The sequence below is a fragment of the Saccopteryx bilineata genome, chromosome 2 (genome assembly GCF_036850765.1).
Source record: "Saccopteryx bilineata isolate mSacBil1 chromosome 2, mSacBil1_pri_phased_curated, whole genome shotgun sequence".
Taxonomy (NCBI): Eukaryota; Metazoa; Chordata; class Mammalia; order Chiroptera; family Emballonuridae; genus Saccopteryx; species Saccopteryx bilineata.
In genome coordinates, this window is record NC_089491.1 from 270090862 (window position 1) to 270114802 (window position 23941).

Here is a 23941-nt window from a genome sequence, read left to right on the forward strand (position 1 = left end):
AACTGGATCAAGCCTCTAGATCCAACTGGCACTACGCAGCAAACATAAGGGACAGACGGACAGTTAAACCACGCCACAGAGACACAATCAGCAAAATCTCAGCTAGGGGTGGGGTGACTCACTCAAGGTCACACAGCTTAGAGGTGGAGTTAGGATTTAAATATACATCAATTATATCTCAATTAAAAAAGGAAACTATTGCTAACTTATTTTTTTTTTTTTAGGTAAGGTGATATTCTGCTTGTTTTAGGAACTCAAATATTTACAGGTAGAAGGGCACAATGATTTGGATTTGCTTCAAAATAATCCAGGGTGACAGAGGAGACTGAACTGTTGAAACTGGGTGCATATGGCTCACTATTTTATATTCTTTACTTTCGTGTGTTTGAGTTTTTCCATAATAGAGAGTAGAAGAAAGAGAGGAAGGAAAGAAAGAAGGCAGGCAGGCAAGCAGGAGGAGAGAGTGGGAGAGAGGGTAGAAGAAAGAAATGATTGCAGGAAGATGTGCATTCTCTGAGTCAAATTTGACCACTTGAAATTTACAAGTCTGATCTAAAACATGGGTCAGCAAACTTCTTTGTGGCTAAGTTACAACTCCTCAACTCTGCCCTCATGATGTGAAAGCAGACACAGATAACATGTAAGTGAAAGGGCATGGCTGTGTGCCAATAAAACTTTATTTACAAGAACAGCCCGCCAGCTGGCTTTGGCCCAAGGGCCGTAATTTGCCAATCCCTTGTCTAGAAGGATACCAGCCGGATTCAGCAACACCACTTACTTGCTCTTGTGATCTTAGGAGAGTTACCTAACTTTTCCAAGTCACAGTTTCCTCCTCTGTGAAATGGGGATTAAACAAGATAATGAATGGATGGAGCTGGGTCCAAGTTAAAGTGAGCAGGCCCTCAACAAACAGTAGACTATTATTGCTATGTCATACCTGCTAGCACGTTTGTTCACTGCTTACAATAGCTTCTGGCATGCCGTACAAGTCTAAAAAATATTTGTTGAAATGATGAATGATTATATCTGTCGCTATCAAGCAAAGAGAGTATGGATGACAGAATGTGGTCTTCTTACTACTTTTCAAAATGTCGAAGTCCCCCTGCCTTGTATCTTGAAAAAGGAAGATTGAGAACAGAGACATCTAAGTCTTACTTGTTCTACTTCACACTGCTAGGAGTTAGCTCCTGAGAGCCTCCTAAGTGATCCAGCTGAGTCTGCTAAAGCATCAGAGACCCTTCAGACAAACTGGGCTGACTGAGGTCCACATACCTTCAGGACTCCTGAGGTGGGTGGCGGTTGACCATCAATCTCTGTCTGCTGATAATCATTCTATCACTGCTCCAGGAGCAAAACCCCAAATATCCGCAGGGACCTAAGAGTAACTTCAGCACGTGAAGCAGCCAATTGAAGGGGTGAAATGAGAGGGAGAAGTGGGACTGTGGGGAGAATGAATGGACAAAAAGATAGGAAGTTGAATGAGGCTGATGGCCATGTTGCGCATCTGTGATTGGCCACAGTGGTTGATGTTTGTACCGAGGCATCTTCCTGTCCATGGCTGACTGCATCAGGGGCTCGAGCTAGGCCAATGTCTTTGTTATCCCAGGAATTTGAATTTGAGACTGGATGACTTTGACTTGACTGGCTTATTAGCTCCAGTGACTGTGGGGGAAACCTACAGGCTGAGAAAGCCATTATGGGGGGCTACCTTCCACCTACCATGTGTGAAAAAAGCCAGTCTATAGAGAGGGGACTTCTCGTAGTGAAAGCAACTTCCTTGTTTTTGGGCAGCTCTTCCTGGGCCACCCTCTGGGATGCCCGGCTGCACCTGCTTTGGCCTCTTAGGCGGTCCCCAAAGAGTGCTGTGCTCATGGGCTTGGATTCAAATCCCTGTTCCACCACTAGCTACGGAACCTTAGGAAAACTTGATGGGCCTTCGTTTCTTTATCTGTACAATGGGGAAAGTACCAACACTGCCCTCACAGAACTGCTATGAGGATTAAATGACACAACTGTGCATACCACATACAAGAAATACCCTACACATGTCATTGTAGCTAACATTGTAATACATTCTTCTGTAGGCTGGCTTGGGTGGATTTTTGTTTCTTGCCCCCAGGAACTATTATTAAGATGCACCTCTGGCTGCCTTTGGCACCGACACCTCCCACTTGGAGGGTAATGGTGGAGTTGGGGTCTCCTTCCCCCACAGAGGCCAGGGACAGAACCGAGCCAGAGAGAGAACACAGACGGAGGTGCTGCGTTGTTCCTGACAGCCTGGGCAGCCCACGCAGTTGCTGCTTTCCCACCCACTCACTGCAAAAAGCAACAGGCAAGGCAAACAGATGGCAGAGAGATAGCTTTTCCCCTCTCCCCTAAATAACAAGATGAGGGGGCAAAAAAAAAAAAAAAGAAAGAAAGAAAGAAAAAAAAATGAACAGATTTGCACCAGCTAGGAAGGAGATCAAAGAGAAATGGCTATTTTTGCTGATAAACTTTGCTTAAACGCTGTCCCTGTGCCCAGGCACTCACTAGTTCCGGGGTGAGACCAGGAAGGGGCCTCCTTGTTATTGCCTGTTGATGTATCATTAATTTCTTTCTGTTTCCTGCTACGGCATCCACCCGACTCAAGGTGAAAGAACACAACTGGGCTGAGACTTCTCAGATTGATAGATTGCATTTCTGTGCTGGGTCCGTTTCATGCTTGGTGACTTTGCAGCAAAGCAATTATCACTGTGGAATGCATAATGGCCTAATTAATAACTAATGTCAGGTTGGCCTCTGAGCCATGATTATACCTTAGCAGGCCAAGTTTTTTTTTTCTTTTAAACATTCTAAGAGAAAAATATTATCATTGACTGGTTAAACTGCCCAAGTGTCCCTACGCTGTGGACACAGGCTGTAGCAGCAAACATGGAAGCCTGGTAGGAAGAGAGGTGATTCACCACCAACGGCTGTGACCTTGCTCAGTATCTGAACATTTCTGCGCTTGAGCATCTGCACCTGTAAACAGAGCCACCTTTCTGGAAGGGAGTGGGATTCCTGTCATACTTATATGAAATCTAGGGCACTTAATAATGGTTAAAGGCAATGATTCAAGCCAGACTGCCTGGGTTTAAATCTGTCTCTGCTCCTTACTAGCTGTGTGACCTTGGGCAAGTTACCTAGCCTCTCTGTGCCTCATTCTTCTCACCAGTAATGTTGATAACATTTACCTATAAGTTGGTCATGGGGATTAGTGAGCTGGTATCTGTAAAGTACTTGGGATGCTGCCTGGAACACAGCAGGAGCCACAGCAATGTTTGCCAAGATTACTATGTCAACATTCATTTAATAAATATTTACTCAGCACCTATTGTGTGTCAGGCACCGCGAGGGACCTGGGGACATAATGGTCTATGAAGTGCTCCCTCTTTGTCACTGCTCAGGCCAGGGCAGCATTATTGCTGCATATCTCAAGTGTTCCAAATCCGGACCCCCTTTTCTCCGCCCCACAGCCTCAGAGGGGTCCAAAACAGGCTTCCAGGCATGCTGTCCTCACATAAAGACTTGTGGCACCTCCTCTGTTTACAGACAAGGTGCAGACTTAGGCATTCAGGGGCTCTCTCTCTTTTTTTTTTTTTTTTGTATTTTTCTGAAGCTGGAAACGGGAGAGACAGTCAGACAGACTCCCGCATGCGCCCGACCAGGATCCACCCAGCACGCCCACCAGGGGGTGACGCTCTGCCCACCAGGGGGCGATGCTCTGCCCCTCCGGGGCGTCGCTCTGTTGCGACCAGAGCCACTCTAGTGCCTGGGGCAGAGGCCAAGGAGCCATCCCCAGCGCCCAGGCCACCTTTGCTCCAATGGAGCCTCGCTGCGGGAGGGGAAGAGAGAGACAGAGAGGAAGGAGAGGGGGAGGAGTGGAGAAGCAGATGGGCGCTTCTCCTGTGTGCCCTGGCCGGGAATTGAACCTGGGACTTCTGCACGCCAGGCTGACGCTTTACCACTGAGCCAACCGGCCAGGGCCTTTTTTTTTTTTTCCTGAAGCTGGAAACGGGGAGGCAGTCAGACAGACTCCCACATGCGCCTGACCGGGATCCACCCAGCATGCCCACCAGGGGGCGATGCTCTGCCCATCTGGGGCATCACTCTGTTGCGACCAGAGCCACTCCAGCGCCTGGGGCAGAGGCCAAGGAGCCATCCCCAGCACCCGGGCCATCTTTGCTCCAATGGAGCCTTGGCTGTGGGAGGGGAAGAGAGAGACAGAGAGGAAGGAGAGGGGGAGGGGTGGAGAAGCAGATGGGCGCTTCTCCTGTGTGCCCTGGCCGGGAATCGAACCTGGGACTTCCACATGCCAGGCTGACACTCTACCACTGAGCCAACCGGCCAGGGCCTCAGGGGCCCTCTTGTCCTGTCCAAATGTGCTTCTTGCCCTTGTCCTCTCCCCAGACCCCCATATATCGTAGCTCCAGATAAGGTTTAGTGGCATCACTCACAAGACAGCCATTTAAAAATAATTATTCTTCACTTTAAGCTTTGTATGTGCTATGTATGCATTGGGCCGAGCACTCCACACACATGACTATCTTATTTAATCCGCATGAAAAACCTGTACACTAGGTACCATTTTGTTGATGAGGAAACTGAGGCTGAAAGGGGGGAAGTGACCTGCCCAAGATCACCCAGCTATTTATCAAACTAGAGCTTGAACCCAGGTCGGCCTGACACCAAGGCCTATGCTCTTACCACCCCACCTCACTTTCCATGTTGCATTCTGTCCAAGTCTTCCTAATCTGAGCTGGGATATCACCTCCATCAGGAAGTCTTCCCTGATCTTCTTGGCATACCCCAGAACATTAATGGACAGTGGGTGTGGGCTTCTGATGGGTGGCTTGGCCTCCTTGTTGGCCAGAGCTAATTCCTTCTCTTACCCAGTCCAGCACAGAGCAGGGCACACAATAGGAGCTTTTTAACACCTCTCACTATTAAAAATCCTTCCTTGTTCTTGCTTTGCTCTCCCCTGGAATTGGCAAGACCCTTGAATTTCATCTCCTGTTTACCTGTCCAAAAAGTACCGATCCTACTGTGTAAAAAAGTGTGGGTCCCAGCTCTGTCTCTAATAGCTATTGAGGTAGGTGCTTCATCTATCAGGGAGTCCACAGTGCAGCACTCAGGGTTATGCAAGCTATGTGAGCACATAACCCCAATTATTATTCCCTTCTTGGGCATACAATGTTATTGTCAGCTTTCCTTGCAATTGGGCATGACCTTGTAACTGAGTCTGGCCAAGGGAATATGGGCAGAAATGATATGGCCATTTCCAGATCTGGCCTTTGAGAACCTCCTGTGAGATCTACCATATTTTCTTCTTTCTTCACATGCTGACTAAATGAAGGGGACCATGGGACACAGTGAAGAGCAGAACCAGGAGATGGGAGAAGCCTGGATTCCTGAATGACTGTGTGGAGCACAGTCCCTCTCCCCCACCAACCAGCACTAGGCTGATGAGCGAGGAATAAACTTCAGTTGTGTTTGGTGTTGCCACTATAGGAACGAGCCACAGTGACCAGTGCAGACACACACAGGTTGGAATCCCAGTTCTTCTATGTCTTAGCTGTGTGATCTTGGTGTCTCAACCTCTCTGAGTCTCAGTTTCCTCATAAAAGAAACACAGTCATCTCTAACTTAAAATCTTCTAGAATATTCCACAACATCCCAGATGTCAGATAACCCACCCTGAGTGTGGCTCAAGATATGAAAACCCACACCCATCTCCTGGCCCCACCATCTTTTTCAGTTCCTGGGTCTCAGGCAGCACCTCTGCTTAGTTCTGGGATATAGAATCATCTGGTTGATCTTAATTTTTACTAGTCCCCACGAATATGTAGTTTTATGTATTTTAATTAAGTGTTATTTTTTTGTGCTTGTGCTGGGAATAATTTTATTACAGGGCTGGAGCTTATAAATCTCAGGGAGGAAATAAATAAGAGACCTTTGTCTGTTGCAATGTGGGCTCCAGGGCCAGGAAGGAGGAGGGTGGAAGGAATTTAGGAGGTGGTCTTTGAGGGTGGGAGGCATTGGAGAGGCCAGCGAGCCAGGGTGAGCCTGGTTTAAGGTGATTCTGTGCTTGGCAGGGTAGATCTGGGAGAGAGGGGTTAGAGGCTGGGCACAGGCAAGGACCTGGGGATTCCAGCCCCTTGGCTTTCAGCACTGGCAATCCCCATGGTCCCTCCTGCCTCAGGACATTTGCATGCAATTCCGTCCTTCCTGTGGCTAGAGTGTTCCTACTTTAGCTTTAGTTCACAGGTCATTTCCCACTGGAAACCCTCCCTGACATCCCAGGACACTCTCATAGTGCCATGGTGCTCGCTGTCACACCCCTTGCTGTAGACAGCAATTATATATTTACTTGTTGTGTGAGGGTCTTCCCCCAGAAGGTCAGTTCAGGCAGGGGATGGACTTTTTATTATTTACTCCTGTGCCTAGAACAGTGTTTGGCACATAGTGTTTGGCTCTGTAAATATCTGCTGGTAAACAAATGAATGAGTGAACGAATAAATGAATGACTAGGTCAATTCAATCCCTCTCACTCTCTGGATACCTAAAGGCAGAAGCCAGCAAACTTTTCCTATAAAGGGTCAGATAATAAATATTTCTAGCTTGGCAGGCCATGTGAGTTCAACTCTGCTGTTGTGGAGGGAAAGAAGCCACAGGTAACACATAAATGAATGTTCCTGGCTATATTCCAATAAAACTTTATTTTGGCCAGAGGGCCATAGTTTGCTGACTCATGTCCTAAAGCATGCCATTTGTACCTCTGTTCTTACTTGGTACAAATATTACTTCCAGTGGTAGGCTGGGAGCTGGCCTGCAGCAGCGTGCAAAAGCTGACTGTTAGATTTCCAGAAACTTTTCAAGCTGGTTGCTAAACACAGCCATTATCAAAAATTAAATCATATAAACCTATAATTATAATAAATAAATTATATTAAAAATGGTTCTACAACATGTGTAAATCTTGAGGACATTATGCCGCGTGCAATTAGCTCATCATGAAAAGGCAACTAACTACAGTATGGTTCCTCCTTACATGAAGTACTGAGAGTTGACAAAATCAGAGAGACGGAAAGTAGAATGGTGCGCACCTGGGTGGAGAGCTGGTGTGTAACGGGGACAGAGTTTCAGTTTGGTAAGATAAAGAAAAGCAGCACCCTGGCCGGTTGGCTCAGCGGTAGAGCGTCGGCCTAGCGTGCGGAGGACCCGGGTTCGATTCCCGGCCAGGGCACATAGGAGAAGCGCCCATTTGCTTCTCCACCCCTCCGCCGCGCTTTCCTCTCTGTCTCTCTCTTCCCCTCCCGCAGCCAAGGCTCCATTGGAGCAAAGATGGCTCGGGCGCTGGGCATGGCTCTGTGACCTCTGCCTCAGGCGCTAGAGTGGCTCTGGTCGCAATATGGCGACGCCCAGGATGGGCAGAGCATCGCCCCCTGGGGGGCAGAGCACCGCCCCTGGTGGGCGTGCCGGGTGGATCCGGGTCGGGCGCATGCGGGAGTCTGTCTGACTGTCTCTCCCTGTTTCCAGCTTCAGAAAAATGAAAAAAAAAAAAAAAAAAGAAGATAAAGAAAAGCTCTGGAGATGGTTGAGGGTGATGGTTGCACAACAGTAAGAATGTACTTAATGTCACTGAATTGTACACTTAAAAATGGTTTAGATGGTAAATTATATGACTATTTGGCCACAGAAAAATTGAAAGAATAAAAAGGAAATAGTGCTCATCACTTCCTAATTATTTGATTGCATTTTACTGTTCTCTGGGCTTTGAGGACATCTAGATCTACTGTGTCTGTACGGCAGAAATACTACATCTGAGAGGCTACTGCTGCATGTGTCTCAGCTCCATGTTGGCAGCTGGAAACTGGCATTGGGGGGGAGCACGGACACCATGAAAATGCCAGGCTCTTCCCTGCCATAACCCCAGGGTCTAGCTCAGGGTCTGAACATAGCAGGAGCTCAAAAAATAGTTTCTGAGTCAGGAATGTGGGCTGGCTTCATCTCCTTCAGTGCAAATCCTGTGATTGTCACTGCCACTGAGGGGTGGGGTGTCCACAAGGCTGTGAGTGCCATGATGACAGGAACAGTACCGGGGGCTGCTCGCAGCCTCATCCCTAGAGGCTGGCACTCCCCTCTTATACAGCAGGTGCCAAATAGATGTCTGCTGCAGGGTGAAAGTCTCAGGGACTAAGGAGGGAAGCAGGGGTGTGCATGTGTGTTTTAGGGGAGCTGATGGGAGGGGAAGGGATGACAGCACTGAATAATCATGATCCTATGACCCTATCTCTGGGAGGCTTACACGACATCAAGACCTTTACCTATGTGAATCCTTCTGGGGAGCAAGGGCTGTGCCCATCCCCATTTTACATCCAGGGAGACTGGGGTTCACTGAAAACCCTGGCAAAGGACAGAGCTGGGATGTGAACTCAGGTCTATGTGACTCAAGTCATTTCCACTGTACCACAGGTGCCCGATGAATGAGTAGAGGTGTTCACCCTCTTACCTTTAAAGCTTAGCACAGTTTCTGGCATACGATAGGAACACAACTATTTCTCAAACACATGAGTCCATGATAATGTTGACAATCTTAGCCCTGGCACCTAGCACCATGCCTGGCACATAGCAGATGCTCAATAAAATCTACGAATGAATGAATGAAAGCATGAGTGACTGTGTGAATGGCCACATGAGCTAAGCCACATGTCCCATGACACCAGCGTGGCTGCTGCACCAACTTTTGCTTTTGCATCCCGCCACAACCCCCTGTCCCAACGCCCAGGTAGACACAAGTGCTAAGAGACAGTGGCATGAAATGGATGCGCTTCCTGAGGTCTAATCTCCCCACTGACTGGCCCCTCATGGCCTCCCATAATGCAGTCCATTAAAAGGCTTGTAAATTTTCATACACGAAAGCTGACCATGGCATCAGCATAGACTAATTGTTGTTAAATGTGCGGGAATGTTGCTGCCGTGCCGCTGGAACGATCACTCTTCCCAGCTCGGCCCATTCCTCTGCAGGCGGAAAGCTTACAACATTCACACAAGGCCAAAAAGCAATTCGTGTCAAAAAGATCAATAATATAAAAATAAAGCATGAGAATTCTAGTTAAAGGGAATGTCATATAAATATGGGCTTCACGTCCGTGATTCCAAGATTAAAAAAAATCAATCAATATTGTTCTTTAGATGATGTTATTTCTAATGAGAAATACCCGGAACAACTGCAAATAACTGCTTAACTGGGGGAGGGGGGGAAGCATTAATAATTTACTTTATAAGGCACATGATACCGAATGAAAGAGGATTGCTGCTGGTTCTTAATTTGGTTGTAATACAGCATGACAGGTTCAATGATGCTTTGGTGAGTTCTTAATGTTAAATTCAGAAGAATGTTCAGCTCATTATAAGTTTTACCCCAAGCTGGGCAAGGTAAAGCCAGAGGGGGAAGACTCGGTCATGGGGGCCAAGGAAACTTGAACCATCAACATTAAGTCATCAAAGAGGCGGCGCAGGTAGTGTGTGCGTGTACATGGGCTAGCGGGAGGCAGTAAAGACGGACAGAAGTTCTCACTGCATCTGGCTTAAGCTGCAAACGACAGCCTGTTTATTGAGCACTTAGTATATGCCAGGCCCTGGGCTGAGTGCGCAGACCAGGGTTTGAATCCCAGCTCCCTGTGCGCATTGGGTTTCCCTGGAAGAGTCTGCCTGAACAAGCTCGCAGAGACACATCTGAAAGACGTGGGTCTGGCTGAGCGACAAGGTCTGCCCCAGCCCTACCCACCTGCAAGTGTCCAATTTAGGCCCTCAATCTAAAATCTCCATCCTCAGCTCCTCCAGAATACCCTCAGGTCCCCAGGGTGGGCTCCATTCAGCAGCTCCCCAAGCCAGGTTCTTCCATCACCTCTGCTGAAAAGCTGCGTGGGCCCGGGCATGCCACATCACCTCTCTAAGCCCTGGTCCCTCACAGGGAGAGAACAGCCCAGCAGCACCTCCCTTGCCATGCTATAGGGAGGGGTGCTGTATGAGGGGCATCGCTAAATGCTCCAGGAATGTCGCTGGCTGCGACCCAGCCTGAGTTAGCTAGCACTCCCCACCATGTGCAGCGTGTTGCACCTCGGCGACCTCACCTGGGAAGGGGATGAAAGCGGAAGCCTCCTCGCGGGGCCCTCAAGAGGAATTGGGACCAGCAAGTCTCAGTCAGTCTGCTCAACACACCGCCTAAAGTTCAGGGAGTGTGCACTACGTGCTGGGCTCTGCTCTTGGGGCTTTTCAGTACTGACTCCTTTCACTCTCACGCTGACCCTGTGAGGTGGGCACTATTATCATCTTTACTTAGAAGTTGACACGGATGTTAACTAGACTTATTGTGGTGATCATTTTACAATATATAAATATCGAATCATTAAGTTGCACACTTGGAACTAATATAATGTTGTATGTTAATTAAACCTCATGAAAGGGTGGAGGGGAAGCCAAGGGAACTGAGACGTAGTGAAGTTAAGTGACTTGCCCAGGGTCACACAGCTGGGAAGTGGATGAACTAGGATGCAAGCCTCAGACCCCACATGTGCCCACCCCCAGTTCACCTTCCTGCTGGTCAGCAAGGCTGCTTCTCCCCGGCCTTGCAGACTGGCCAGGACTGCACATGTGTAACATCTACTGTGGCCCTGAGGGGGCCCCACTTACAAAGGAACAGTCGTGCCAGTGCTGGGAGCAACAGAGAAAGGGTACTTTGAGGAGCAAGATAATTATGACTTCAAAGAGCAAATAATGTTGAAAGGAAAAAAAAAAAGGCCCTGTAATTAAACTGCAGCTCAAAGGGAAGGGCAGCAGTTGTGCAGGCAGATGCAGAACAGAAGGGGACACAGGGACCATATTACGATGAGGCATGCATGGGTGGGTGAGGGACCCAGGGCCTGGGCAGGGAGGGACATGCCTATCTCAGGCAATCTGGGCTGTGATGACGTCTCCATGCCCTTCTCAGGCAGCGTGGCTGCAGAAACACGAGCTGACCCCTTGGGGGTCTCGTCCTGGGTTAAGAGCCCTCTACCACTCACCACTGCCTAGGAGGGAAAGGCAGGGAGTCCTCAGCGTCTGGGGCTGGGGAAGACAACTGATGACTTCAGGCTCTGGGTTCTGGATGTGCACAGTGAGCAGAGGCTTGGGTGGGAGTATGGGGGGCTCAACTGGAAGTCTCCTCCTCTCAGTAATCTTTGAAAAATGTCACCACCACCACCACCCCCCGCCACACCATCTGATTAGCAGCCAGAGGGATGCTGTTAAAACCTGACTCAGATCTGGTCCCTCCTCCAATCTAAAGTCTCCCATGGCTCCCACCTCATTCAGAGTCACAGACAGAGCACTTCAAGTGGCCCCTAGGCCCTGAAAGATCTGATGTTCCTCACCTCAAGAGAGATGCGTAAAGGTGAATAATACTGAGTGCCACAGCATTTAAGTCTTCGTGATGCCTAACCAGGAGGTGGCATGTAGCACCCTGGCCTTTGCTCTCTCTTCTTGTCTCCTGCTGGTCTGACCAGGGTCTAATCAACCACCAGGATTCTGGCAGGTGGATATGGGCAAAAGAAGGGAGTTTGTGCCTCTCTGCTCACCTGAAACTGGGAGGGACTCAGGTGGACTAAGTCTGGCACCTTTGCCTGCCAAGGTATGCAGGGAAGAGTCTGAGATGCCTAGGACCACAGCAGGTCATGAAGTCTTAAATTTCCTACCAAGGGTGCAGCCCGAAATCCATGTGAATCATATTGGCACAGTATCCTCACCACATTTTACAGGTGGTACAGAAGAGGGTAAGTGATTCAACTAGAGCTATACATGATTGATCAAGTCACTCATTCATCCAACAAACATCCACGAAGGCTGGGAGTTGTCACAATGGCAGGCGCCATGCCATGCTGCACTACCTAAACCACCCACAGAGGAGACAGCAAGACCCCAGCTTTTGCTTTCTGGCAAATCCCTATTCCAACAGTACCCCTCTGATCCTCCACAAACAGAACTTCTACTGAGCCTGCTCTCGACTGCCTTCAGCCATGAGGGTTTTTCTTGAGATGCACCCACTCCCATTAAAAGTACTAAGAAGGAGGGACAAAAGCCTCAGAACTGTTGACACTCCCTACCCTGGTCCATGAAGGGCAATGCCAAGCCTGAAGCTGAGGAGGCCGTGTGCCTTCTGTGTGCCCTGGCTCCTGCCACAGCAACACCTGTCGCTCTACCTCCGGAACGAGGAGGGAGAAGGTTGCACTCTGTGGAGATGGAGGACTAGGGATTTGGCGCTGGGGAAAAATGTTTTGAGGAGGCTAAAGCCTGCTATGAGGCTGAGGCAGAGGGGTCAGAGGGTAAAGAAGAAAAGGGAGGGGGAGGTGGAAGAAAAAAGGAGGGGAGAAGAGAGAGGGAGATAAGAGTAAAGGAGAAGTGGGGAGGAGAAGAAAGAACCTATACATGAATTATAAAAATCTGGGTGTTCTGGTGATTGTTTGCTGTGTAAGCAACTACCCTAGAATGTAGTGGCTCAAAACAACTTCATATACTCTATCATGGTTCTTTGGGTTGACTGGGCTCAGCTGGGCATTTTCCCTTGCCATCTTCTAGCTGGAGCTGCAGTGACCTGATGGCTCAATTGGGTTTCATGGTCAACATGGCTCCTTGACCATGTAGGACCATGTGTCTGGCGCCTTGGTGCTCCTCTCTCATCCACCAGCCTCTCCATGCAAGCTGGACTCCTCACGGCGGGGTGGTGGCAGGGTAGTCACACTTCTATGAGAAGGCTGGGCTGGAGGTGGGGTTGCCAGGCCAGCTAAGGCTTCTGCTTGGTACTGGCACAGGGGTCACTTCTGCCACATCCTATTGGCTGAAGTGGACACAGGCCCAGATTCAAAGGGTGGAGAAATGGGTACCACTTCTTGATGACAGAAAGCCAGCACACAATGCAGAGGTGCATGAGAGGGGCAGTGTTGTGCAGCTGCCATGGGGACGGGTGTGAATGTGAAGCTCAGCAAACAAGGAGGAAACCAAACAGGCCTCCCACACAAGCTCCTGACATGATTCCTGGAAGTTTTTTCAGTTACAGGGACTGCACTCCAGGGATGCTCTTTGCAGGCAAGGATGGTGTCTCACCATCTTTGGACCTCCCACGGCCCTCACCTGGAGCTGGCACATGGTAGGTGTTCCATGAGTGTTTGCTAAGTGGACCTGCAAGGTGCCAAGTAGAAGGGTGGCCGTTCTGAAATGGCACAAATGCCTGCCCTTCCCTACATGAAGAGGAGTCGAGCTAACAGCAGGTTGAGATCTTCACTGGGTCCAGGATCTGGAACACCTGGTAATGTAGTGATATCTCCACAAATCTTTGCTGAGTGAGTAAATGACTGAGTAAATGACTGCATACTCAACTGATAACGAATACATCCCTTGGTAAGTAGCATCTTGGCCTCTCCTCTAAGCTCCTAGACGGTGGTCACATCACAAGAGCTCCCTCTGACTCCAAGAGGACACAGAGAGAACATCTCACCCATGTGACCAAACACACCCACCACGATGAGAACGAATGACTCAATCCCGAATGAGAAAGCCATTAAATCTCATGCATTCCTACAGAGGCGTCCGTCACAATTTACAGACAAGGACACAGTGGCTCAGAGACATAAAGTCACCTGCCAAAATCAGCTAAGCAGTGTTAGGGTGGGACTCAGACCCTGGTGCCTGACCATCATGCTCCCCTGCTTCCCTTGGGGTTAGAGGCCCGGTCAGTCCTCTTGGTTCCCAAATTGCTATGGTTTGTTCAGACCCAGCTGAACAGGTCCATTCCAACTCAGCCCAAAGGTCCTGCTGTCATGCAGGCCGTGCCGCCATGGGTGTTTAAGAGGGAAGAAGAAATAAAACAAAAACTCCTAGCATGGCCCTGCCACCTTCCCAGCCTGGCCATTGCACGCATCCCTTAGAAAAGTTTCACCTACGGTTTAGCATAACAAAACTTTTAATTTAGATGTTTTCATCTCTCTCCCTCCAAGTAAAAATAAGTTTAAAATAATGACTGTAATAAATGAAGGTAATTAATTGTAGTTTGTTCCTTTACTGTCTAGTCAGCTTAATTTTACCTTTTCAACTAATAATGAGAAAATAATTTTTGTGCTCGGAGGGTTAATGATATGTAACTGTGAGAATCGCTAATTGCATGTTGCAATCCATCCATCAGCAACCCCATCTGTGCGACTTGATTATGTTTGCTAAATTATTGCTTTGAATTATCTTTCATAAAGCAACTTTTGTAATTAGCGGGGCTTTCGTCTTGCTCTTTTCTCTGCGAGCAAGGATATTCAAACTTTGGCCATTTCAAGCTGTCTCCATTAAAGCCACCTTCTCTGGCTGTCTTTGTTCCCGAGCAGGGAATCAAGGCTGGCCTTTAAGCAATCAAGGCGGAGAGGAAAAGCTTCCCTGATTCACAGCAGGGCCGACTGGCTTTCTCCCCCCCCCTCCCACCAGTGCGCACGAGCGGCGGCTGGGGGGGGGGGGGGGGGCGGGATGCGCGCGCGCGCGCGCGCGCACACACACACACACACACACACACACTAAAAAAAAAAAAAAAGACCCACACTCACACACGCAGTATGAAAAGATAAAAAGGATGCCTGATTCTGTAGATACCCGGCTGGTGGAATGAAATTAAGGGATGAACTTGAACATGTTATATTTCAACAAGAGGCCTGCACCCCACCAGGGAAGGAGAAACTGACAACTGTATGATATTCAGCCCTGTGGCGTTTTATGGGCTACTTTATGTGAGGAGGGAAGGTGTTTGCCTCAGGGAATATTCCTGGGAGGTGATTAATGCCCACTTGGGAATCCTCAGCTCTGAGCCCAGAGCCTGGTGGATAGTGAGAGGGAAGCAGCATAAAGGATGAACCCTCATTAAAAAAAATTAAAATGAAAATCAAATTTGGATTATGAACGGCTTGTGCGTGTGCGTCTGCTCTGGATGAAGAAGAGGCTTTTTATTAACACCTCTCTTTGGCGGTGTGTCTCCCCTGAGGCGTGGGGAGGGACGTGGCTGCCACCTTGGATTAGTCAATAGATCATGAGGAAAGCAGGGCTTTCGTGAATAAAACTCCAGACAAATGTAGTCTTTTTGGTACATTAAAGGGACAATGGAAAGCCATCTTAAGAAAATTAATGAAGTTCTTTGAAGATCCCCAGCTATTACAACAGCCTCTATTCAACTTGTAGAGTAGGTTTGGAAATGAGAATTCAGCATTGTCTCTCCATTTGGCTGCACGAAGACTTTCTCTGACCCAGCACTCCATCAGCTGCCTCTGCTCGGTTCTTTAAATCCCTACTGTCGGTCTCATTTGCCAGAGAAGAGCCGCAGCCCAGAGAGGTTAAGCGTTTCCCCCAGGCCACACAGCTAGTATTTGCAAGCAGGGCTGAGATTCAAGCTGGATCTGTCAAAGTCCTATCTGGCTCTGCTTCCCACCACCTTGCACTTGGATCGTCTCTGGGTCATCAACCAAACCTAATGTTTAATGCTTTCTCTTATTGAAAAGATGACGTGGCCCTGGCCGGTTGGCTCAGCGGTAGAGCGTCGGCGGGGGACTAGGGTTCGATTCCCAGCCAGGGCACATAGGAGAAGCGCCCATTTGCTTTTCCACCCCCCCCCCTTCCTCTCTGTCTCTCTCTTCCCCTCCTGCAGCCAAGGCTCTACTGGAGCAAAGATGGCCTGGGCGCTGGGGATGGCTCCTTGGCCTCTGCCCCAGGCGCTAGAGTGGCTCTGGTAGCGGCAGAGAGATGCCCCGGAGGGGCAGAGCATCGCCCCCTGGTGGGCACAGCGTTGCCCCTGGTGGGCATGCTGGGTGGATCCCGGTCGGGCGCATGTGGGAGTCTGTCTGTCTCTCCCCGTTTCCAGCTTCAGAAAAATACAAAAAAAAAAAAAAAAGACGTAAGTTGTGCCTATTTCCTACAGGGACAGAAAGGCTTTTTCTTTGGGGTAAAAAGCCTTGAGCACCTAAGAAAGAGGCAGATTTCCCCTGGTACAGTTGAAGGCTAAATAAACCTATGTTGGAGGTCAGTGATAATAAGAATAATAAAACAACCAAGACCAAGGCAATGTTCTAAGCCAGCGGTTCTCAACCTGTGGGTCACGACCCCGGGAAGGAGGGGGGTCGAACGACCAAAACACAGGGGTCGCCTAAAGCCATCGGGAAATACATATTTTACTTAATGTATTTTCCGATGGCTTTAGGTGACCCCTGTGTTTTGGTCGTTCGACCCCTACTGGGGTCGTGACCCACAGGTTGAGAACCGCTGTTCTAAGCACTCCATAGATATTAGCTTTGTTGTTCTTTGATTACAACCCTATGAAGCAGGTAGAGTTATCATCTAATTTTACAGATATTTGAAACACAGGTGCAGAGAGGTCAAGGAAGTTGCCTGAGGTCAAACAGCTAGTAACTAGCAGAGGCAGGATTCAAACCAAGGTTGATCCTGTAGTCTGTGCTCTTCAGTCCCTAGCAGCTCTCTATGTGCCAGGCATTACATTTAACCCATTTCCCTGTATTATATCTCAGTTCATTCTCAAAACAATATGGAAAAAAAAATTGTTAGTGTATTCCCATTTAACAGATAGGAAAACCGAGGCTCTATGTGGCAAAGAGAAGCTCTACCACACCAACCCAAGCAATGGAACAGCTGGAAAAGTGATGCTCCCAGGGGTCTCCAAACTTTTTACACAGGGGGCCAGTTCACTGTCCCTCAGACCATTGGAGGGCTGCCAAATACAGTGGTCCTCTCACTGACCACCAATGAAAGAGGTGCCCCTTCCAGAAGTGCAGTGGGGGCTGGATAAATGGCCTCAGGGGGCCGCATTGCGGCCCGCGGGGCCGTAGTTTGGGGACACCTGCTACTAAAAGCTCAATGCCCGTCTTCAGGCTGAGGAGAGGGATCAGCTGCCTGAGAGGGCCCCTGTGCTGAGTGCCCTTCATGGGACCAGGAGTTGGCAGATGGGGACCTCTTTTTTAAAAAACACAAAGCCATGACAACACAGTCCCAATGTTATTAGTCTCCTTTCTGTTTCCTTTTTTTCCCCCTCCTTTCTAGCGCAGGCACCTCACCACCAAATGAATCAATACTGAATGGCCCTATAAATAAATAAGCACATCAGTCAACTCAGTAATAAAATGAAGGGATGAAAAATATGGAAATCAGCGACATTTGTGTAAATCCAGTTATTGTTTACTTTAATACTGCCTTATGCGCTTATGTGGTTCCAAAGAGACAGATTTAAAGTAATGTGGCGCTTGGTGGATGACAGACTTTAAACGCATCTCTGCCAGCGAGCTCTGAGAAGGGCCAATCTGCCCAGGGTCCTGCTCGAATCCAGGGGAAGACTGAGAAGAGCCCCGTCAAGATTGAACACGTGAGAGGCAGCCTCCCCTTGCACTCCCTGCCCCAGTGTAATTCCATACTTTTCCTTGCTGACCTCCTGAGCCAGCCAGACAAATGGACCTTCTGAGAACTCTGGTCACAAAGTCAAGCCAAAAGGAGAAACGGGGGGAGGTTCAGCCCCTCCCCAGAGCTCCAGGAAGGTGAGAGAAACTGCTGAGGACAGCTCAGGTATGGGTGGGCAGGAAAGAATGCGAACAATGCTGCCTTTATACTCTGAGGGTGAGCTGGCAGAGAGGATTTCAGGATAGGCTGGTGAGGGTCTGGACTTACATGCAAGGCTGCCTTAGAGAACCAGAGCGGAGCAAAATGCCAGGGAGAGCAAAAGCTACCAAGTACAACCCCCCCGCCAAATGAGAAACCAGCTTGGAAGGTGAGGTGGTTTGTTCCAGGTCACAGATATTTTATGTAGCAGAGCTGGTGGAAGGCTGGGAAATTTCTAGGAAGAGGAGGATTCCTTGGGATCAGACACTGGAATCCCATCAAACACAACAGAGAACCTACTCTTATCACAACACTACTGGCTGATCTAGAGGGGATGGAGTAGAGACGTTTCTCCCAAACTTCCAGAGGCTGCTGCTGGCCTCCCCTGGCTACTGCAGGTGGGACAGGAGAGTTAACTGGGTTTGGAGTATGCCATGGGCCTTGGGTCTTACCTCAGCTTGGAAGCTTTTTAATACAGGAGCCACCATCTCTCTGATTTCCTGAAAAAGAGATCAGTGAAGAGTTCACCACAGTGCTAGGTGGGACTCCCATGGCCCCTGACTGCAGCTCACTGTCGTCCCCTAGGTCAGCATTTCCCAAATACATCCTGTGGACCTGGCGCTCAATGGAATTTTATAAGGGTTCCTCATATATACACCTATACCCACACTGGCAAACACACAAGGGGACATTCAAGTTTCTTCCCTGCAGGACTTTTTGGAGCCTTTTACTACAATGCACACTGGGGATTTCTGGCAGAGGGACAGAAGTAGCATTTCATGAAATGCTGATTTGATGCAAGGCACCTGTGTGACTGGTGGTCCATCATGGGATACTCTTTGGAGTGGGGACTGGAGAGGTGACCCAATTATCCATACCCAGGGTCACGTCACCAGGGTCCCTTCATGAGAACCATCCATCCGTTAGGTGGTACTCAGGGGCTGTCTCCTCCGGTCGCCACATAGGCTTCCCCACCCAGCATTTCGGCAGCCTTGCTCTGTGCTCGTCCCTCCTTCCACACGAGAACATGTGGTTTCTAGGGGTTGGGCTGGGTCACCTTCACAGCACCCAGCTCAGAGGATGGGCTCTGTAAAGGTCTAGTGACCTCTATGGAATTGGGCAATCTTCAAAGGGAGCTGCCTATTTCCAGGCCCTCATTTCTTGCTTTTCCCAAGTGACCTTGAGGTTCCCAGCCTTGAGGGCTGCCCTGGTAGACTCCCATGAGTTCTCCCAGCATGCAAGAGAGAGGCTTTTAAAACCAAGTGTCCTCAGATACCAACCCTAAATGCTCCAGTCTTTTCTGACCCTGTGGTGACCCACCCGGCCGCTGTCAGCTGTGGCCCACAAGAGACCCCCACGGGCAGAGGAGCTGCAGGCACTCTAGAGCACGGGGATCGAGAGCAGCAGAGAGAAGCAGGGAAGAAAGGGACGGGCAGAAAAATGCCTATGTTCAGGTAAAGAATAGCTTATATTGCTTCTGACCTGGAAAAATATCCCTCTTCTGGGTCCTCGGTTCCTCTCCTCACTGGCTCACGTGTCCCCTAGAGTTTCTCAGAGCCACTGACAAACAGATAAATGCTGGAGATCTTCAGAAGGGACAGAGGGAGTGCATGGGAACCTAATGGATTTGGTCACAAGGAACCACAGGTACGTGGGCAGAGCAATGGAAAAGAAAACTTCAGTTCAAAGGCTGTGAACTGAAGTGCCATCAGAGCCAGGGGAAGTGGACACAGCGAGGCAGGCTGGCAGGTCCCATGGCTCATCTCTGGAGAGGACACAAGTCCCACGGGGATGGCAGCTCTCAGCTCTGTGTGCTGACTGTCACATGGGCATGGAGTCTCCAGGTGGCCAGATCTACCAAGTAGTCTCACCAATGCTGGAAATCCACATTTTTGGGCAAAATCTCCTGAGATGCTGAACACTGGTCAAATTACTGTGAAATTTAAAAGGTTTTATGGACCAAATAAGACATTTGGGCAGGAAAGCTCTGGCTCAGGTTCAGGAAATGTCAGTGCCCGAAGGGACTCAGACACTGACTCTCCAGTCCCCTGACCTTACAGAAAGGGAGGCTGAGGCTGCGTGGGGCTGGCTTGCTCAGGGTCCTGCAGGATTGAGCAGTGGCTGGAGTCTGACACACGTCAACAGGTTTATCAAAGAGCATCTTCTCAGAACCTTACGCTGAGATGAGTCTAGGGGATTCAAGTGTGAGGCTCCCTGGGGGTGGGGGGCGGTAAGAGGACTCTGGGCTAGTGTCCTGTCTGCTTAACCCCTGGGGAAGATGGGCAGAGGCTCCGGCAGGACCGGGGCCGGGCCCCCACCAGCTGACGTTCTTAAATAAAGCCTTGGCATAACTCTCCCCATCAGGCGAGATGAGTTCCAAAAATGAAAAATTTCAAAGGCACAACTATAACGGGAATGGAAACTTATTCCTCCTAATTACATAATTACATAATTATGCAGTATTAAAATTACGTAAGCCAAACTCCAGGCTTAAAACCTGGCCTGGATTTCCCTCTTCACCTGGGCCTGGGGAGGGGCGGGGAGGCAGAACTTGTGAATATCTCCAGCCCTTTTATCTGTGCTTGCAAGAGACCAGAGAGCCAGAGGCAAAGCTTCTGCTACTCATTCGGGGCAGAAAAATAAGTTGAAAGACCAAGCTATTCTCTGTTGGAAGAGGGAAGGGACAGTGGCTCAGATTACCACTCTGAGCTCCTGGAGCCAAACCGAGGATCTGACTTGGCCTTTCTGCAGCCACCACCCGGGAAGCAGAGCTGAGGCTCCGGCTCCCTCCCTAAGAGCACATTCCCTCAGCTCTGGAACCTGATTCCTTCCAGGCTTGCTCCATGGCCAAATTCTACCTACATCCCACTTTCCTCTCTTGCCTTGAAGAACCAAAGATATTCCTCCTGAATTGTGTGAGGAGGAGGTCACAGCTAAGACACTGCCCCCTCTGCCCAGGTGGCCTGATTCCTGCCTCTTCTCCATCTTTCCACCGACCCCTCCCCCATCAGCAAGATGACCAGAGGACCCCTGAAGATCCCAACAGGCGGAATGGAACCAACATCTCCAGGTCTGATACCCCCAGAGTGCTGCCTCCTGCTCCACCCTTCTCCAACATCCAGGCCACTTGAGCAGGTTTGGACAGACAGCTGGACTAACCTCTGCCAACCAGAGCAGCACAGGTGGCGCTGGGGGTGAGCGAGGTCTCTGTTTCCACACGCCCCCCCCTCTGGTGCCACACAACCACCAACATTACACGGAGTCAGAAGGCTTTATTTTCCCAGTTTGTGTTTACTTGATCACTAAAAACAAAATTGAGAAGCCGCAGGGGACCTGATAGAGGAGGGAAATGGATTCACACATTAGCTCCTGTAAAGAATGGGAAACAAGTCCTTTCTAGTCTCTTCTCTTGGGGAGCCCCTTCCATGGCTTGGCTGGTCATTATCTGGACCACCCTCATGGCAGCTGGGAAGGACAAAGCTGGTGCCTGGAGTTGTGGGGAGGTGGGGTGGAAGGGAAGAATGAGGCAAGTATATGGGGGTAGGAGGCAGTTTCAGAGCTGGAGGAAAGAACCGGAGGGGGTGACTTGGCTGTAGCTGTCATCTCTCAGATGCCAATGGAAAAGCAGAATAGGATGAAGAACTCTAGACAAATTGCTTTTGCCACAAGGCCAAGCATTTGACTTAGATATGAATGGTGGGGGGTGGGTGTGGATGTTTTATAGAGCCCTCTGAAACGATGAGTTCAGGGGAGATGTGTACTGCCCTTATTTTAGACAGCGCCGCTGAGCACTACTATACTGAGAGGCCCCGACAGGTTGGGGGCCGTAATTCAGCTCTGGGGCTAATTAGCTTCTTTTCTTGTTAGTCACTTATGTCTACAGTTTTCAAAATATAGTTTGAACAGAGAAAAATCTGCATTCTTACTGAGATAATTCTATAACAGCAAATATACTGTACCTCAGGTACATTTTTCTTAAATTCCCGGCGGAGTTCAATTAAATGTTTATGAGAATGTTCACTCTCCTCCTGCCGTGCAGACAGCTCAGAAGCGACGGAATTAAGCTCCTTCTGGAAAAATAAAAAAAATAAAAAAAAAAAAAAGAGAGAGAGAGAGAGAAAAGAAAAAGATTTTTCCCCCTCCTTTTCCTTTTTAATCATCATACAAAACAGCATTCTGAACAAGTTTTCTTAACTTACAAAACTGAGAAAAGACAGGATATCGACTCCTGGCACAAATGAATAATTTACAACACTGGGGATGCAACCGAAAATATCCAGGACAGCTTCTTTTTTTTTTTTTTTTTGCCGGTCAGAAGCTGAGCCAGATCAATAATCTCCCATAAAATTGGGTGGGGCTGTTTTTTTCATCTCTCCCCCACCCACTTGCCCCACCTCTTAAATTTCCAAAGGAGTGATGGCATAAGCTTGTCAGTAACTGTAGAAAACATCTCCAAACCGTGTCAAAATAGTCAAGTACGGCATATTGTATGGGCATATTATAGTGTAAGAAAGTGCTGTCGACAGCTTTCATATATCAGAGGTGGGAACTGTTCCAACTATGACTTACTTACACTTAAGGGTTCATAAATACGCCTCTTAAGATATAGATGGTTTTTTAATTTCAGTAGATTTTGGAAAAATGAAGGTGCCAATAAGAAGTAAGTTGACCTTTTTGTGTATCCTGCAGTAAATCATTTAAGGTTCACTTCAAGTGTAAGAAATATTTCACTGAAGACTCCCGGATTCAGAAGAAATGGCTTAGAAGGTGCCTTGAGTATGTGCAATGAAGGCGTCAGACTAGATTTTCCCAGCACATCCCATTCGAGGGGGAAAAAGAGAGTGAAGGATGGAGTGGGGGGTGCTCCAGCTCACCCACATCCCAGTCAATGTCTGCTGGTTGTACATGTATATTTATATGATCACCTCTCTTGTAGCTTTCCTCACTTTAATGGTGGCAGTTTCACAAGCAGAGTACAATTCACCATGAGTTGTCATGGATTTCATTTGCATAATTCAAGAAACACTCTGTTTATGTGGTCTGCTGCTTTCTCGCACCATCCTGAGATGGGCTTTTTTTCTGGACCATAACTCGAGGAGCATTTCTGTATTTATCACCCGATTATATCTGCACAGCAATCAAGCCCTATAATTTCCTAAATCCGGTGATGCAATAAATTTCTGCAATCAGATTTATTAAAAACACACACGCAGATGCGAGACTGTATTTCTAGGGTGAACTCCTTAATCTAACATATGTATGACGAGGCCTGCACCGTGTTGAAAGACCCCATTTGTCATCGCTAATACGCATTCATCTTGCACACACAATGAAACACTTTTACCATTAGATAATGAAATAAAAGTACTATTAACCCGCTGCAAATCCTTTTCCCTCTAAGAGGCAAAATGCATGGTAATTGTCTTATATCTGAGAGTCAGTAAATCTGCTCAAGGGCGGTCCACCATACCACCATGAACCTCATCCCCGTTGGGGGCGGGAGAGCCTACCCCATTCGGGAATGAGCGTCTCTGCCTATGGAGCATTCGGGAGCAATCTGGGAAAGAATTTCTGTTTTTGGAGAAATATCTAACCTCTTTGAGGAATGCTGAGACTAGAAGGGAGAAGGGGTTGACCAGGTGGTGGCGCAGTGGATAAAGCATTGGACTGGGACACAGAGGACCCAGGTTCGAGATCCCGAGGTCACCAGCTTGAGCGCGGGCTCATCTGGTTTGAGTAAAGCTCACCAGCTGGAGCCCAAGGTTGCTGGCTTGAGCAAGGGGTCACTCGATCTGCTGTAGCCCCCCCCCCCTCATCAAGGCACAAGTGAGAAAGCAATCAATGAACAACTAAGATGTTGCAATGAAGAATTGATGCTTCTCATCATTCTCATCTCTCTCCCTTCCTGTCTGTCTGTCCCTATCTGTCCCTCTCTCTGACTCTGTCACAAAAAAAAGAAGGAGGAGGAGGAGGAGGAGGAGGAGGGAGAAGGGTGAGGAATAAAGGTAATAGTGATGAAAACAGTGAGTGTGGTCTGGGATCGGACTTGCGGTGCTATCCAAGGTGCTGAAACCCATTCTGTGCCACCGTAGTGGGTACAGCAACATGAAGGGGCGGGGGCTTAGGGTACAAACAGCCCATGGAATTTTAAGCCAGGTGAGGAACAAGGTGTCATGAGAAAAATAAAAAGAAACAGTTTCTAACAAGCTACCAGGTGACAGAAGAAAAAAAATTGAGATTTTTGGTTATCATCATTTAAAAA

The 23941-nt window shown here is 48.7% G+C and overlaps 1 protein-coding gene across 2 annotated transcripts in view; it reads right to left on the bottom strand.

Moving 5' to 3' along the window:
- The window catches only part of CUX2 (cut like homeobox 2), a 230326-nt gene that overhangs the window by 61975 nt on the left and 144410 nt on the right, over positions 1–23941 (bottom strand). For both annotated transcript variants that reach the window (XM_066260586.1, XM_066260585.1), the window contains exons 2-3: positions 21639–21749; positions 18132–18179 (exon numbers count right to left, since the gene is read on the bottom strand). In XM_066260586.1, the coding sequence (XP_066116683.1) occupies positions 18132–18179; positions 21639–21749 (159 nt within the window). The remainder of the gene's footprint in view (positions 1–18131; positions 18180–21638; positions 21750–23941) is intronic.